Below are 17,578 nucleotides of genomic sequence, written 5' to 3'. Positions count from 1 at the left end.
ATGTAGCAGCTGGGCGGCTAACGTTAACAAGCTGCGGTTGTGCTCTGCTCGCGATTTGATCCGGTGACCTCGATACTGCGGCTCCGGCCCCCCACCCCGATCACTAGTGCGCAGACTCTGGCTCCAAATTACGTGAAAGTGTAAAGATCCCGTATCCGGGATATTTTGGCTTCACTTTTGTCCAGTGGGAGGAAGCGGAAACGTGTCGTCCATCTATATATACAGTCTATGTGCAATAGAGTTGAGGCCATGCAATTTACCCCCAGTGCAAGAGAACAACTGTACAGTCTGCAACAGGTCTGCTGGTGAAACCTGTACAGACCCAAAACATGTGCTCACACCTGCACACACCAAAGGTACAGTATATAATGACACATACAACACACAAACACACACACACACACACACACACACACACACACACACAGACATCTATTTTGGTCTTTTCCTTTGTAATTGACCACAAGAGTTCCTTCGTTCAACATTGTATTGTGGCCAGCATGACCCACAGGTAAACAAGGGCGGGACAAAACTTATTTTGAATACTGTATATTCCATTACACATATGATGGCATGAATTGTTTAAAAAAAAAGTGGAACTGGGCGGTTAAGATGAAACCACAAACAACAACACCTCGTAGTTTTCATCACTCCAAATCAACAATACACAAAAATAACAAAAAATATATTCTAGTTTTTGAAAAAATGACGTTGGAAACAAACTCAAGACAATTTTGACAACACAAAGCTATTGGAAACGTGAGTTGCTGCAGTCAGAGAACGCCTTTGAGAGACACATAGCATTTTGGTACTCATCAAATAATAAATAATTTGCACATACACTGATCACCTTATCACAGAACATGTCTGTTAATACTGTACAGAGCACACGGCTGCAGTATTGAGTAGACCAAAGGTCAAGGTAGGCCTGCACTCAAGGTTGCTCACCTACTTTACATTTGGTTTGGATTAAACATTAATCCAGTGTGTTTGTATGTGGAGACAGAGACTAAAGCAACCCATTCTCTCCCCATCACCACTTCACCGCTGCTTTTCTCCCTGACGTCACTCCGTCCCTCTGTCTCAGTGGTTACTCCCTGAAGTGCTATTGAGCTAATCCAGTCATGTGTTCTTAAGAGAGGGAAACATGTCATAGGTCAGCGGTTCACCTGTGCGTGTGCTTTCAGCTGCAACCAATGTCAGTCATTGAGTGGCCTTGACAGCAGGCTGACGACAGAAACTCATTACAGACTCGAGTGCATACACACACACACACACACACAGCTGATGATAAGACATCACTGCTTTTACTTCTCCTCCTTCAGAGGAAAATGACGCTGCAGAACCACAGTGTGCTGCCGTCAGCTGCTGGGAGCTGACCAGTCACCACCACCAACCAGGAACAGATGTTAACGCACCATAACATGCAGCGAGCTTGAAGCCTAACAACAAAAAAACACTCTACACACAAGGTCAACTTATTTGGTGTTTCCCAAGCTTCCAACCACATCCTGCAACTCGGAATGTCACAGTACCAGACTGACAGTGGAATTCAACAATTCTCGATCCCACGGTAAAAAACAAAAGTAAAACTTCAACATCCACTCCTTTATTACCGTTTGCATACTGGTTTTTCTTAGGAAGTTAAACCGGTCATAATTCCCTCTCTATTGTCTATGTTATATTGATGTGAAAACATCTTCAAAAGAACTGGATTTATTCAAGTTTCTCGCCAAAAACTACATTTTATAAGATTACATTTGAACACATCATAATGTTTTTTATTTAATTTTTACTGAATAGAGCCTGACAGTATCATAATGTAAATAAATGGCACCTCTTGTGTTGAAATCGGCAGGACGAGAGATAATTAAAGTTAGCAGCTGTTAAGCAGCACAGTCCTGAACGGAGCTAAAAGCGAACGTTAACTCGCTCATCCTGACAATTTTCACACAGATTTGGTGTTCACAATGTAGCATAAATCTTAGCGAGGAAAAATTGGCATGGCCATTTTCAAAGGGGTCCCTTGACCTCTGACCTCAAGATATGTGGACGAAAATGGGTTCCATCGGTACCCACAGACATGCCCACTTTATGATAACCACATGCAGTTTTATGCATGCAGTATAATGTTATTTTTGCCTATTATAGAATGATGTATTTGAATATTTCTGCAGACTGGGGTCCCTAAACAGTCCTGAATTACATAATTTAGGTATCACGTTAAAGCTGAGACTCTTGTGGATCCAATGAGTCCAACTGTATTCATCTGTGATGATGTTAGTCCCCATAGGAGACATTTCATTGTAGTAAAGACCATATTTTGTAATTTGACCTCACTGTTTAAAATTACCTTTGGTGACCTCTAGGATAATCACAGTCTCATGAAACTTTACAGCCACAAACTACAGACATAGAGCATTCAGAGGATGGATGGATCAAACTAGAGACCTAGAGCATTCAGAGGATGGATGGATCAGACTAGAGACCTAGAGCATTCAGAGGATGGATGGCTTTTCTAGCTAGATTGACGATAAGGGGGTTTCTGAGCAGTTTACACAACAGAAGTGTTCATTTTTTATCAATTCTCGATAGATAAAAAATGGTTAAATTTAGCACAAAGCCTGTGTAACAAATAGTATCAATGCAAAAATTGCTGCAACAACTTATGAGACATAATATGGCATGGGGGTGGACATCATATACTTCTATCATAATGTTCTAAACCCTGATACACTTTATCTTAAATAATTCATTCATTCATGTTTAATTCTGATTTATGACTAGATTAACTTGACACACAGTGCTGCGCTGCATCTCAAATTAATCTTCAGGTTCCCAGCTTTCAGATGATGTACACCACTTCTATGTGACATCTACTGCAGAGCTGCTATCCCCCCCTAAAGACCCCCTGCACCCCCCCTAAAAAACACAAAAACAGCTCTATTGTGGGTCTCAGAGGGTTAACGGCCCACTACACATTCCTCTATATCTTTCATCATCAGTTGTCATCAAGCAAACTAGACGATCAGGAAATGACATTCCACACAGGTTCACTCATGATCTCATATAAGGAGGAGAACAGCGCCAGGAAGGAGGGAGTTTATTTAACACTAGTGGAACAAAGTATGTGACAGGAAGTTTCGAGGCGTTGTGGATGCCACATGAGTATCATTCCACACAAGATAAAATACCAGACTGACATCCAGGTTTGCATTTCTTCTTCTATCTGTTCCTGGCAGCAGCACGCCCACAACCAATGCAACAATTCTTCTCACATAGTGCTACAGTTATCCTGGCAGAACCTCTCACACGAAACATTTGAATCTTTCAAAGCTACACTCTTTCTGTTGATCGGTACTCGACAGAAAAAGGATGTTTGATACACCCTAACGAGTCTGTGGTCATCATTAACTTGAGGTTCCCAAGCCGGACTTAATGCGATGTTCATTTAAGAAGTGATAGTTAGGGAGCGAGTATTGCAGTGTTAGTAGTACTCTGGGAAACACTGAATAGTGTGTGTGTACTACAGATTACAGCAGTGTCACACTGACGGCCAAAAGTCAGGTGAGACCAAACAAGGAAGCTTTTGTTTAGTAGCCGATAGAAAGACAGACTGTCTACTGTTAAAATCCCCATCACTCACTATCTTTAATCACACACACACACACACACACAGATCTGACCTCCAGTCTGCAGATACTAAACCAGCAGTCTGAATGCAACAGAACAGGGGTTTTGTCTTGCTCTCGCTGTCTCACACACACTCGGTTTCATTCTGTAATTACACTACACACACACATTTTGTCTATGAATGGCTCTATTGACAAGAGAGTATTGAAACTCACAAAGTTCGACACACACAAACACAAACACACAAGATTCCAGGTAATTTACCACAATAGTCCAGGTAAGTTACTACTAACCATCCCCGTTCACTAGATGGGCTGGACAACACGTTCTCACTCCCAACTCGTCAAATACCGAAGCTTGGTGAGTGGCCGGACGCTTTGAAATCTGACGCTCTAGGTACCCCTCTGGAGTCAGGGACGGCGTGTCAAATACACTCGCTGCATGCATAGTGTCTTTTCAAAATAAACTTCCGTTGTCACAGGTTTAGGCAACATAAACGCTTAGGAAACGATCACGGTTGACGTTAACTTGACAATTTAAACTACAGATGCTACAGATACAAATCAAAACTTTTTATAAATGTAGAAAGTAGCGGATGCAACAGACTCAACTAACGGACGTGCTGCTCAAAGACAGAAGTACATTCAGTGCAAGACTCATTCCACTGAGATGCACTATAGCGCTCCACAGGAAGTCATCCCTGCCTGTGGCCATCAAACTTTACAACCCCTCACTCTGACTGTTAGACACTCTGAGTCAATAGACTGGAGATGGACTTATATCACCCGTCAGCAGCTACTACCGCATCATTTCTTATTAATCTGTGAAATACGGATTAAACTGTAAATATAAATTAATACAATAAATTGTACAATAATTTAAATGTGCAATATTGTGCATTTATTCTGTACATTTCAAGACATTCTTATTTAATTATTTAATTTTGCATTTATATTTAATACACTTAATAGATCACACTTCTCAGCATTTTGTATTTACTTATTTACACTGTTGTCTATATTGTATGTGTTTGATGCACATATATGTGCATATTTCTTATCTCCTATTTTTATTATTTATATTTCTCTACAATTTACATGTTACATAATCCATTATTTCTATTTTCTTACATTTCTGTGCTTTTATGTAAGAGCAACCGTGAGGTCCCAATTTCCCCCCGGAGATCATTAAAGTATTTCTGATTCTGATTAACACTACTAACTCATTTCTGGAGGGAAACAGAAATGAAGATGAGTAACTAAGAAAAGGCAGAAAATCTACTAAACTTACTTCCATATCACTTACACTCATTTCTGCTTTTTAAGTTGAATACAACCAACAGGGAGAAAGAGGAAACCGTCCGATTTTACAGTGTATTCACAGGAATTAAAACTCAAATTACATTTATTTGTTTGGACGATCTAAACAGTCTTCTTACTCCACTGTTGTTAATACCGTTACCACTCAGACTGACCAGACATCCCTAATAAATAACACATCATATTGTCTTAGATTCTGATTTAAAACTGAGCTGCAGGTCAGATGAACACACTGAATCACAGCTGATGAAGCAGTGGAGCAAAGACTCCGCTAATGCTGTCTCTGTCCATTATCTCTGCCGGGAGACTGTGTTAGTGTGTGTGTGTGTGTGTGTGTCTTTGCCTCAGGGTCAGAGTAGTTTCCTGCACACCTTCAGGTTTAATGGGTAATGGACGGGACACAAGATCACTTTACACCCCAGTTAATCACTCGGCCACTGTGTGAGTGAATGAGTGAGTGAGGAAGTGCCTTTGTGTGTGTGTGTGTGTGTGTGTGTCAGGAAAAAAGATGCAATATCAACATCAACAAATGACTCCCTCTCAAATGTATTGAGATCTGGAGAATTTGGAGGCCGAGTCAACACCTCCAACTCGTCGCCATCCACATGATGTAAAAGAAAACGTGATTCATCAGACCGGGCCACCTTCTTCCATCGCTCCGTGGTCCAGTTTTGATGCTTACGTGCCCATTGTAGGCGCTTTTGTGGCGGTGGACACGGGTCAGCATGGGGCACCCTGACCGGTCTGCGGCTACGCAGCCCCATACGCAACAAACTGTGATGCACTGTGTGTTCTGACACCTTTCTATCGGGACCAGCATGAACTTTTCAGCAGTTTGAGCTCCAGTAGCTCTTCTATTGGATCAGACAACACAGGCCAGCCTTCGCTCCCCACGTGCATCAATGAGCCTCGGGTCTGACCCTGGTGCCGGTTCACTGGTTTTCCTTCCTTGGACCACTTTTGGTAGGTCCTGACTACTGCAGACCGGGAACATCCCACAAGAGCTGCAGTTCTGGAGATGCTCCGACCCCGTCGTCTAGCCAGCACTATTTGCCCCTCGTCAAAGTCGCTCACATCCTTACAGTACGCTGGCCCATTTTTTCTGCTTTCAACATAAATTTCAAAATGTTCACTTGCTGTCTAATACATCCCCCCCCCCCACTGCCAGGTGCCATTGTAACCAGATAATCCATGTCATTCACTTCACCTGTCAGTGGTCTTAATGTTATGGCTGATCGGTGTATATATGTAGATTCATGTTGTAATAGACACATAACAGAAACCAGTCTAACCAGCTGAGCTTTGATGCGAAAACATTGATGTGACGATTCAAAATCTGAGCTCAAATCTCAGTTGTGTCCTTTGGATGTTTCTTCACCTAGAATCAGTGTAACCAGTTCAACCACATGCCGCTCCAGTCATTCAGCAGCATGAAGCTCAGAGGCCCTGGGGCCAAAGTCCACTGTCTGTCCACACACACATACACAAAGCTGAGTTAACCTTTAGCTAACCATTAGCTGCATGCTAACACACACACATCCACCATACATGTGCCATTAAAGGTGCAGTGCATATAGAACTATAGACCTCAACCTTAAGGTGGTTTACAGCTCGTGGCTAAAACAAAATAACACATCTGTCAGTGAAGCGTAAACTGCAGCCACATGCTGGTCAACACAATAAAACCACTTCAAAATGCAGCCTACCTCAGAGTATTGACTGGTTGACAGTTAATGGGGTTGCCTGAACTGAGAGAGGACTAATGGTATAGGTATTTAGAGGTAACTTTTAAAGGAATTCACTCTCAAAATGATCATTTACATATCAATTACTCACCCCATGTTACCTTGAATTTGTGAAGAAAACTTTGTAATCCAAGTCTCACTTATCCAGTTGCATGTTAACTACTTCCCAAACACAAGCATTTTTACACACCTTACTATTTACCACAGCGGCCCGGGTTTCAAATCCGACCCGTGGCCCTTTGCTGCATGTCATCCCCTCTCTCTCCCGCTTTCATAACTATCACTGTCACTATCAAATAAATGCAAAAAGATAAAAAAAAATTATCTTAAAAAAACCCCTTACTATTTAAAATACTTCTGCATAAACAGTACTTGTGTGGATGTTTATGTGGAGGTGTTTTAAATAGTAAAGTTTTAGTGAAGATGCATCATGTGTTTGGGATGTAGTGAGTATACGGCTGGATGAATGACACTTTGATTATACTGCTTGAGATGTGTGAGAGTTTATTAAACGGATGTTTTGATACAGAGTTGCTGAGTTTTCTTTTCGTTTATGGATTCTTTGTTCACCGTGGAGGTATGCAAGAAACACACAATTTTCATCAAGAATTCAAGGTACCACAGGGTGAGTAATTGATATGACCCCAGTAAAAGCAGAATAATGCATTCCAAGAGTGTTTGGGTGCTAAAATCCAATGCACACCTAGCACATTACCTAAACAACAATCCCCTCCGTTGCTCCATGATGGAGACAGATCTGGCTGATGGGGACAAATGAAAAATCTGCAAAGTATGTGCTGCATTTATATATTAATAGTTAAATATTCATTGGATTGTATTAGCATTACTAGCAGTGGCAATAGCTATATTACTTGGCAAACAAATATCCAGGTTACTTATTGAACCGATTTAAGCCTCCAGCACATAATGACTTTCATATCTACTCAGGTACGTACCAGTTTTCTAAACCATAAACGACCAGGTAAGTTATTTGTCAGTGTCTTTTGAAATGACCCAAACGACTGTTGCAAAAACTAATTTTATGAATGTTTTGCGATCGTTCTTCGGTAATGAAGTCAGACTCCTTACAACAAAAAAAATTATCAATTCTATTGCCTATCGGGAGGAGGAAGTCATTCACTTTCCTCTGAGAGGTTGCTCATTAGAAAAGCATCATTTCTCCTGGAGAGAATAGTCTCCCTGAAAAGCACCGGTTACTTATTTGCCTTTAAACTACTTTGGACCTCTCCACCAAAACAAACAAACCACAGACCTGTACTCAAATGAACCTTACAGAGTTGACTGGTATCCATAACAATACACCTCATTAATACTGATCCATTATGCTTGATCTGCAACTAAAGCAGGATGTATACTGTAGGCTAGACCTTGCTCTGTTTACTTGATAGTATGGTGTTTCCTCACTCTTACAGTCTATTAGTCATGCCATCAGATGTCTGAATGTAACCTGTTCAGACAGAGGATCTCAGCTCTGAATGAAACACACAGACCTTCTGTTTGTAGGGACAGACAGTGGTTGGGAAATTCAGAAAATTGATTACTATGACGACGCCAGCGCAGTCAGGGTAAATCCTTTTTAAATGCTGCACAAAGGCTCGGTCATAACCTGCAACACACCCAAATACAACACACACTCTGTGCAGCAGCTGACTGAACTGCAGGATTGCACAATCCAACATCTGATTCACCAAAGACAGAGAAGACAGAGAGAAACTGTCCTCTTCTCTCTCTCACTCTCCGTCTACCTCTCTCTCTCTCTTTCTTTCTATCTCTGTCCGTCTCTGTGTGTGACACATAACTTCCTGTTTCACGATTCATTTTCAATTCAAATTAGTTTCCAGTGGCGCCATAACACATAACAATAACAGGAATTTATCCATGTCAGTCTGACTCTTGGTTTGTCTACCCCTTCTTTCCCTCATTCAGTCAGTCACTGTCTCACACACACACAAACACACCCCTCTCACAGCTGAGATGTGTGCTGCCTGCCAGAAACCTGTTCTCAGCTTCATTCCTCAGCACACACACAACACAAACTTCCTAACTTGTAAAGCATGCACAGAAACACACATTACTTTCCCAATTGACTGTCACACTCATAAACACACTCATCTCGTCCCACCTGAGCCGTGGTCGTAGCAGCAGCAGCAGCAGCGGGCGAGGATCCATCCACAGCAACGCCGGCCTCGCTTCATCCTCCCTCACACACACATCCTACACTCACTCACACACTCACACACACCTCAACCACTAACCGGCCGACCAACTTGTTAACCAGACTGACCGGGAGGATGTGTGTTCACCAAGAGCTGCAAGTCCACACTGCTGACATTCACCACAGGGAGGGAGATAGAAAGAGAAAGAGAGAAGGAGAGAGAGAAGGGGAGGAAGAGGAGGAGGAGGAGCCTACACACACACACACACACACATACTTGTCTTTCTTTCTCAGACCTAGTTGGTGAGTTCCCCTCTCTCTCTCTCTCTCTCTCTCTCCCCCTCCCGTACACACTCCAGTTGTCTGGAACAGTAGTCAGTGTTAATTATTGTGGAGGGCTACTTTCCCCATTGTGGAGAGCAGGGACTCAGGTTCCAACGCTGTGTGTGGTATTGTGTGTGTGTGGATGTGTCTAACAGAGAGAAAAGTGACAGAAGGAATGTGTGTCTTAAGCCCTTTCAGATATCCGACTTTGAAACATTGTCGGCTTCACGTATCTGTTGAAGTAATGGCTTTTTCGTATTTTGGCGAATCTGTTAAAACAAGAGTATATGTCTGGATCGTGTACGGTCAGTCTGGGAACTTGTGGCTGAATTGTTACACAAATAGTTGGTGGTCATGTCTATAATGTTAAATCCAACGCTACATGTCCACCAGGTCCGACGAGGACACTAGGGGGACGCGTTGCTCCGCTCAACGGGCCGTTCAAGCGGTGACGTAACCCATTGTTGAATGCACCTGTTTTCTGCTCGACGTTTCAAACAGGAAACAACATGGCGGCCTGGTCATTAGCTTTCTGTTATTCCGTCTAAACAATCCAACAAAATCTACTTCTGAAAACATCTTAAGTGAGAAATAGGCAGTGCCACTGATGAATCTGGTTTCATTTTAGAACTAGATCGCCTAGTTTGACAGCTTGTTCTAAGTTTCGTGAGCTGGACGGGCTCATTTGCATAGCGGTTCCCGCTTTTTCATTTTGAAAGAGCAACGGCCAATGAGGAAACTCCAACACTCGACTGACCAATCGTGTAACTTCATCACTCAGTGACAGACTTTTGCGTTTGTACAGCTGGCCCTCTGCGGTCCGGCCAAAAATGTGCTGCAATGGCTCTATTAAATATGGGAGATGTAGATAGAGCTGAAATGCTCACACAATATTTGGGGAGCAAAAAAGTAGTTGGTCAATACATAAATGGATTTGGAACTTATTTTGCGATTAAATTCAGATTTTAAAACCCCACACAGCAGATAGACAAAGTTAGCTACTAGCTGGTGAACACAGAGGAGAATTTAGTGGCTAAAAGACCAAGATATTTCCCTCAGGAGTTGGTGGAGAACCAAAAATAGAGCTAAAAGTGAGTAAACAATTTCTCTACTCGGACTATTCCTGCTGACCTGAAGGTCAAAGCGGTGATCTTCTGGTCACAAACTTCCTTCTCTAACCTCTAAGCCACCGCTCCATGCATTAATAGATCAGAACCATTGAGTGTGGTTGACACTCCCCCTTGCTTCTCATTAGTCTAACGAACCCAGATCCCCTAATACATTTTCATGAGGCATTAGGGTCGTGAGTCGTGACCCATTAAGTGCCTATTTGCTCTCATGCGGTATGTAAAGCTTTTTGCTGGAATCATATTGTAAAACCTTGGCATGAAAGATTTACGATGATGGTTGATTATTATGGATTTTTTTTTTATTGCTCTTCTGCTCTGCACCATGAGGGGAAGAAATGACAGAAAACATTTACTGTAAACGGATCAACATGAGATGAATCTCCTCTACAGCTTTAATCTGGTTCACTATTAGCATACTGTGTTGTAATGAACACTTAACATGCCTCTCTCTCTGTAGTTAACCTTGTAGTGTTGTTGCGCCCTTTACTGTATGTCATTAATTTGTCACAGCATTGTGATGATCTCTGCAGCAGCAGGTAAGACAACACACATGCACTTCAGCCTAGATAACGTGCTTCCAGCAGCTCTGTTTCCCTGCAGTGTCCCATTTTATACACACTGTACTTCAGCAAGAAATAATACAAAGCTACTGCAGCTATGAGTTTGACGTAGAATAGAAAGTGAGAAAGACTGCTTATGGCGGGCACACAACACATGACTTTCAACAAGGAGACCGATGTTTGTGTTGCAAATTGTTGTTAAGTTATTTTGCAGTTACGTTAGTGACATGTTTTCTGTACTTCTTTCCTTAACCTAACTAAGTGGTTTTGTTGCCTAAATCTAACTGCAGCCTTTACCGTAGTTTTAATGCGTGGCGTGCAAATGACACGTGAAAAGAGGCGCAAAAATGACACGTGAAAAGGCTAAAAATGCGTCCTCATGACACGCGGAACGTCCTTGTAATGTGGCCTGCTATTTATACGCCTTCCCGTGAGATCGTGATGGATTACAATGATGATTTACAGCTCTTAGTTCCATCTGTTTGAGTGACTTCAAAACTCCACCGTGACTGATTTTCAGTTCAGTTAACTTCAGAGCTTCAGTGTCTTCACAGTCTTTCAGGGAGGACAAGGAGACCTACTTTACAGAGCAGTCACAAGACCCAACACACACACGCACACACACACACACACACACACACACACACACACACACACACACACACGCACACACACACACACACACACACCCGAGCCTGGGCGGGCGGAGGGAGGAGGCTGAAGCTCGAAAGAACTGCTGCAGAAGTTTATATCCAGTCCATTTAATTAGCTCTTCAGGGTTAATTAACAGTTTGAGTCATTCATTAACAAATAGAGGACAGTTGATTAAATACCCATCAGCCTCCAGTCACACCACTGTTGAGTAAGCAGACGGAGGTTCTGCCTAATTCTGCATTCACGCCATCAAACAATCATGCGAGTCATTCACTTGTTATTGGAGGAAGCCTGCACTGGAATCAAGTAAAACTACGGCTGACAATGATGTATGCTCAATGTGATACAGCTCTGCATGTCTTGCTACTGATGAGCAGCTGAATGTACAGCTAAATATCGTGAAATACTGTGCAGATGCTTGATTATTTTTTCTCTAAATTGCATTCTTGAAGGGACTGGATGCAGCTGCCTGCTGGAGCCGTAAGTTAAACAACTGGAGATGGAAGTACAGCACAGTGTTCATGATGTGTATCTGCACCGTTTGTTTTCTCTGATATTCCCTGAAACTTTTAGGGATCCTATTCTGTATTTCTGCATCTGAAACCTTTCGATCGTCTCCGCTGCTGCTACTTTGACACCCGCATCTCTGCAGCTCCTCCACCACCACGCTCAAAACAGAAAGAACAGAACATCTATTTTTGACCTATTCTCTCAGCTGTTTCACATGATGTGTGTTTTACTACTCATTTGTAACAGAACCGATCAGATCAGTTTAGGTTCGGGTAAGTTGTTGTAGTTAAAGGGTAACTTTTTTCAACCCCTGTTTTCCCATATTTGTGTCTAACTGACTAATAGTGACAACAATTTCTGAAATTGGTCCAGTATTGAGGGAGAACGCTGTGGATGGCAGCTGCTCACTGGCTGCAATATGGTGCTATTGGGGCAAGTTGGCACCGTCATTTACGTCCACTAAAAGTGTTTGTTTTTGCCATGACAGACTCTGATTGTTAGTATAAGTGTCTGACATTATGAAAAGAGTCTCGCTCAAGGAGAAGTCTCGTTGTGAAATCTGGCGAGGTGACGTGTTGACAACAGTGGAATACATCCATGGTGGAAACTCAAAGTTTGTTGTGTTGGAGTACAGAAAGCGTAGCTTAGTGTTATCTAAAAGATTTTTAATGTCGTGGCTGAATATTTAGATGATTTCCACAACGTGGATGAGGGCTTTGAATTCGATGGCCGCCCGTATTTATTAGAGCCAGAGTATACGGATGTTCAAATTTCAACTTCTCCTTGAGCTGGATTTGGACACAATAACAAACAGACCGGATCAAGCTCTCTGTTCTCTGTGTTTTCTTTATAGTAAAGTGCTTTTGGCTGGGAGATGATTGTTTATCATGTCATTTTGGATGATGATGTTTGAACGGACGGTGGCTCTGAGTGGTCAAGCAACCCTCTTTTGTCTTTTGACGAATGTGAAAAAAATACAGAAAATCGAACTTGTTCCGAAAATCTTAATGACGGACGAAAGGTTTGGAGTCGGTGTGTAAACATGAGTGACAAAACGTGAGGTTGTATTTATTTTTAAATGTGAGACAATTTTGGACGAAAAATACAGACTTGGTGTGCAAAGGCCTCAAGTCTCTTAGACACAAAAACAAGGGCAAATAGGGACCAGGTTGAAAAATACCGAAGTTACCCTTTAAGGTTACCTAAAGTTAAGTTAAAGGTCAAAAAAAAGCCTGCTTCACAGTCCACATTTGATGATGTCATAGAACCATCTAATAACTGTGACTATGAAAAAGCCCAGACACTACCCGGCTTTGTTGAAACTACCACACCAAATATGAGTCTCTCTGTGTGACCGCTGTAGATGTCCTGAGGAATAAGCAAACTGACCAAAATGACTAAGCAAAATGACCTCACATAAATAAATTACACAAATGAAGTCTGTCATTTTTTTTTTGCATAATTTAAGTTAAAATATAAAGGAAACTGCACCTTGCAGATGTTAAAGCTATATGTATTGCAGTTAATGGGCCATTCGTGCAAGAAAAAGTCAATCTGCAAACTGTTAACCAATGTTTTTTTCTTTTTAAATGAGGGAAATCATCATTTTCAGCTGTTGTCCCTTGGCGTGTTAGAGTATATGTGCCTGTGTGTTTATTTCCATGTGTAGCAGCTGCAGTTATCTGATTTGCATCTCTCTACAGGAACACAAAACATCCTTTTCATCGGCGAGAGCATAAAACACACCGTGGCTGCGGCAGGCAAATCAGCTGATCTCGCAGCGCGCGTGTGTGTGTGACTACAGTGAAGACGAATCTCCCACACGTACGAACCTCCTCCTTGATGTTTATAACCTTCAGCAAGACAAAAACTGTAAACTGGGTTGCAGGAAGGCTAGTTATAGTAGGAAAGCAAACAGTGTGTGTGTGTGTGGGAGGGAGTTTATGGTTGGTGTGTTCAAAGTTTGGTTATTCAGAAAGCTGTGATAAGATGGGCGGAAATGACTTTTGTATGTGCGTCTAGCTATTGTTGCTTCCATCTGCAACATAACGAACATGACTCTGGATGCTACTGTGAGCAAATGATTCAGCATTTTCAGCATCCACTTCCACAATGCTGTAAAATTCCCATGATGCAATGAGGTGAAATCAGCTCATCCTCATAATGAGACCTCCACAAAACCCCTTGGGCACAATCTGCTGTGTGCCCAGCATTGATAACAGTCTGAGGTCACTTTGTGCAGGGAGGTGTTAGAGCAGCTCCACAGCGCCCTCCGGAGGACAGAACAGGAACACTTAGTCCCATCTGTGTGTGTTGACTATGAAAATGTTCTGCTTTAAATCAAACTCAAGACTTAAAACACCCAGAGACATTTTGCACACAGGCATGCACACCAATAAACCGAACAATTAGAGGTGTCGCTTACGTTTTTCAAGGCGATAGAAACATCAAAGCAAAAACATTTTCATTTTCCAGCATCATTTCTAAAATCGCAGCCAGATCTTCCCGACGGTGAAACGGAGGAAACATCCTCTCCACATGTTCAGACACCTTCCATTAAATCCATCAATCAGACGTATTTAAAAGATCTGCTTTGTGTCTCGTCCTCAATGAATAATGCAAACATGCATGATGATCATTTAACAACATGGATACAAAAGTTTCCTTTCCATTTCTGCCAATGTGATAAAACAGATCTTTAATTCATTATTAGATAAGTCATGTTTTGAGAAAGTATCTTGTTATTTTGCAAGACTAAGTCATTATTTTGTGAAGGTTTCTTATTATTTTGAGATACTAAGTCCTAATTTTGCAATATTAAGTCACTATTTTGAGATAAGTAAGTTATTATTTTGAGAAAAGTCATTGTTTTGAGAAAGTTTTTTCATTATTTTGTGATACTAAGTGATTATTTTGCGATACCAATTCATTATTTTGCAATATTTACTCATTTTGCAACACTAAGTCATTATTTTGAGATTATTAAGTGATTATTTTGCAATACTAAGTGATTATTTTGAGATAATAAGTTATTATTTTGAGTTACTAACTCATTTTGCGGTACTAAGTGATTATTTGGAGCAAGTTTGTCATTACAATCACTTACAGGATCTTTCTTTTCCATCATAGGGCTAAATTAGGGGGGCTTGGTTGAAAGAGCAGGACAGGTTTCATCTATACTGTAATGGCCACATCTCACCAGTAGAGGTCAGTGCAGATTACTTGAAGTGATCCGACTAAGGGGAATCAATGTTCTCTACTTCTGTCTGACTAAAGAGAAAAGCATGATGAAAATGAAAAACACTGAAGACATTATTTTATCTGAGAGGATAAATTTCACGTTTTAGTATTTCCAGACCTCTCGAGTGTCAGCTGAACTCTCGTTAACACATCACAGCTGGACTTTCCCTGACTACACAATGACTTTTAATTCCATTCACAACTGACTGTGCGTTATGTGAGAAATCGTGATGATTTTTAACGTGCACATCATTCACATCATATTTTATTGTATTTCTGCTGCGGGAGCGAAGCGGAGCCGATGAAATGACATCGACAAAAAGACGCCGTGACTGGACCTCTTCAGTGACGTAATGGTTGTCACACTCCTTTATCTACAATGCACCATGAAAAACATGCTGATCCTGAGCCAGAATAGAAAGAAGCCTTCTTTTTTCTATTTCATTTATATCTTCCACATTATACTTTTCTAATTTGTATGCCATCTTGTAGAGAACTTTTCTGCTTTTACACCAGAGCAATGAAACAGTTATCGTTATTGTTGCAAACCAAGTCATGAACTCAGGTTTTGTTCTTCCTACCTTTCCCCGAGCCGAAGAAGCAGTCCATCTCTACGCTGGAGCGCGAGTGGGACACGCAGAGAGCGGAGCTGGGAACCAGTCCCTCCTGTGGCGGGCTGCGTTCGGTGGTTCGGACCAGACACCAACCGGGCCGCTCACTCGGCCGCTCCAGCAGCTCCACCGTCTGGCCTGGAGAGGAGAGCAAACGGCTGTTTTACAGAGTGGAACTTCAAGTTTTAGTTAATACTTTTCAGGTAAAAAAAATTTATATATTGTACTTTCAAAATAGTGATATCCTTTCTTGTTATTTTAAATACTTAAAGGTCCCATATCATGCTCATTTTCAGGTTCATACTTGTATTTTATATATTTCTACTAGAACTTGTTTACATGCTGTAATGTAAAAAAAACAACCTATATGTTTCTCATATAGTCTGCCTGAATATACTTGTATTTACTCTCTGTCTGAAACGCTCCGTTTTAGTGCATTTCAACGGAATTGCGTTGCTAGGCAACAGCTTGGGTCCATGTTTACTTCTTGTCAGCTGATGTTGTTCATATACACTGTGACCAGAAATAAACCGGGACACATTTAGAATGATCACGTCTAAAACTGTGAAATGGTCTAAATATTGTAGATTTGTGACATCACAAATGAACAGAAATCCTGACAGCTTGTTTCAAAAGTACAGTTTCTGAATACAGGCTGTGTGTATTTCTCTGTGGATTGAGCGTTTTGATTCTTTCACAGTATTTATAAAGCACTTAAACCTGCTTTATGATATAAAAGATCATCTCACTTTTTACAATATGGGACCTTTAAAATACGCTAATATCCTCTCAGCCAAACCAAACTAAAACGCATAAACCCAAACTAAACTGAATGACTTCACGTCACTCAAATTTAGCAGGCTTAAGTTGAACCCCAAGCTATACCTACAACATTTGGATTGAACTACTAAACCAAACTATGAATTAACACAGTCAACAGGCAGATCCAGAGTGAAATGTGTGAACAGGACGGAGAGGTTTCTCTCACCGGTGCTGACGGACATCTCCGTGCTGCATCCTGCTGTGAAGTCATGAAGGACGACTGTCAACTCGCAGCCTCCAGAGAGCTGCCAAAACAAAGAGAGATCAGACATTTCATTAGACTTTTAGACTCTCAAAACGTGACTAGTATAACAAGTGTTTTAAAACGACATCCTGTTTGCATGTGTGAGGCAAAATATCAATTTCTAATGTTCTTAATCTCCATTTTAGCCACAAATAAGCTGCTGTAAATCCACCTGATGGTAGAGGGAGAGACACTTAATCCTTCAGTGTTTACACGATAAACACTGAACATTTCCACACTGAAAATACAGAAATTTAAATTTCCCCGCAGGCTGCAAGGAACAGGATGAACCAGCAGCTTGAGGACATGACCTCTCTTTGCTTTTATAACAAACACTGAAACTTACAAAACAGAGAAAGAGACGAACTGAACATGAATAAAAGTTCTGAGAGTGTGAACAAAATCCTCAATTAGTCCTGAAATCAACCAACGATAAAGGACTGGTGTGTGTTGCCACAAACGTTTCCAGGCAATGACAACCACCACTTCCTGACCTTTCAGCTCTAATCTGTGAGATCAATATCAGTGCTATCAAGACAGTAATTATCAGTATTATATAACCCATAATAAAGCTCGATCCAGTTCTGATGTGTCGTGACTGATAACCAAA

At 41.4% G+C, this 17,578-nt stretch overlaps 2 protein-coding genes across 5 annotated transcripts in view; both read right to left on the bottom strand.

The window, feature by feature from the left end:
• LOC119499822 (trace amine-associated receptor 13c-like) overlaps positions 1 to 17,578 on the bottom strand; it is a 978,627-nt gene that overhangs the window by 308,107 nt on the left and 652,942 nt on the right. The gene's annotated exons all lie outside the window — the stretch shown is intronic.
• kalrna (kalirin RhoGEF kinase a) overlaps positions 1 to 17,578 on the bottom strand; it is a 160,995-nt gene that overhangs the window by 33,648 nt on the left and 109,769 nt on the right. For all 4 annotated transcript variants that reach the window (XM_037788995.1, XM_037788997.1, XM_037788996.1 and 1 more), the window contains exons 39-40: positions 16,891 to 16,969; positions 15,873 to 16,040 (exon numbers count right to left, since the gene is read on the bottom strand). In XM_037788995.1, the coding sequence (XP_037644923.1) occupies positions 15,873 to 16,040; positions 16,891 to 16,969 (247 nt within the window). The remainder of the gene's footprint in view (positions 1 to 15,872; positions 16,041 to 16,890; positions 16,970 to 17,578) is intronic.

Source organism: Sebastes umbrosus, chromosome 13, assembly GCF_015220745.1.
Source record: "Sebastes umbrosus isolate fSebUmb1 chromosome 13, fSebUmb1.pri, whole genome shotgun sequence".
Classification (NCBI taxonomy): Eukaryota; Metazoa; Chordata; class Actinopteri; order Perciformes; family Sebastidae; genus Sebastes; species Sebastes umbrosus.
Note: the sequence above shows the minus strand (reverse complement) of the source record. Positions and strands in the feature narration are given on the sequence as shown.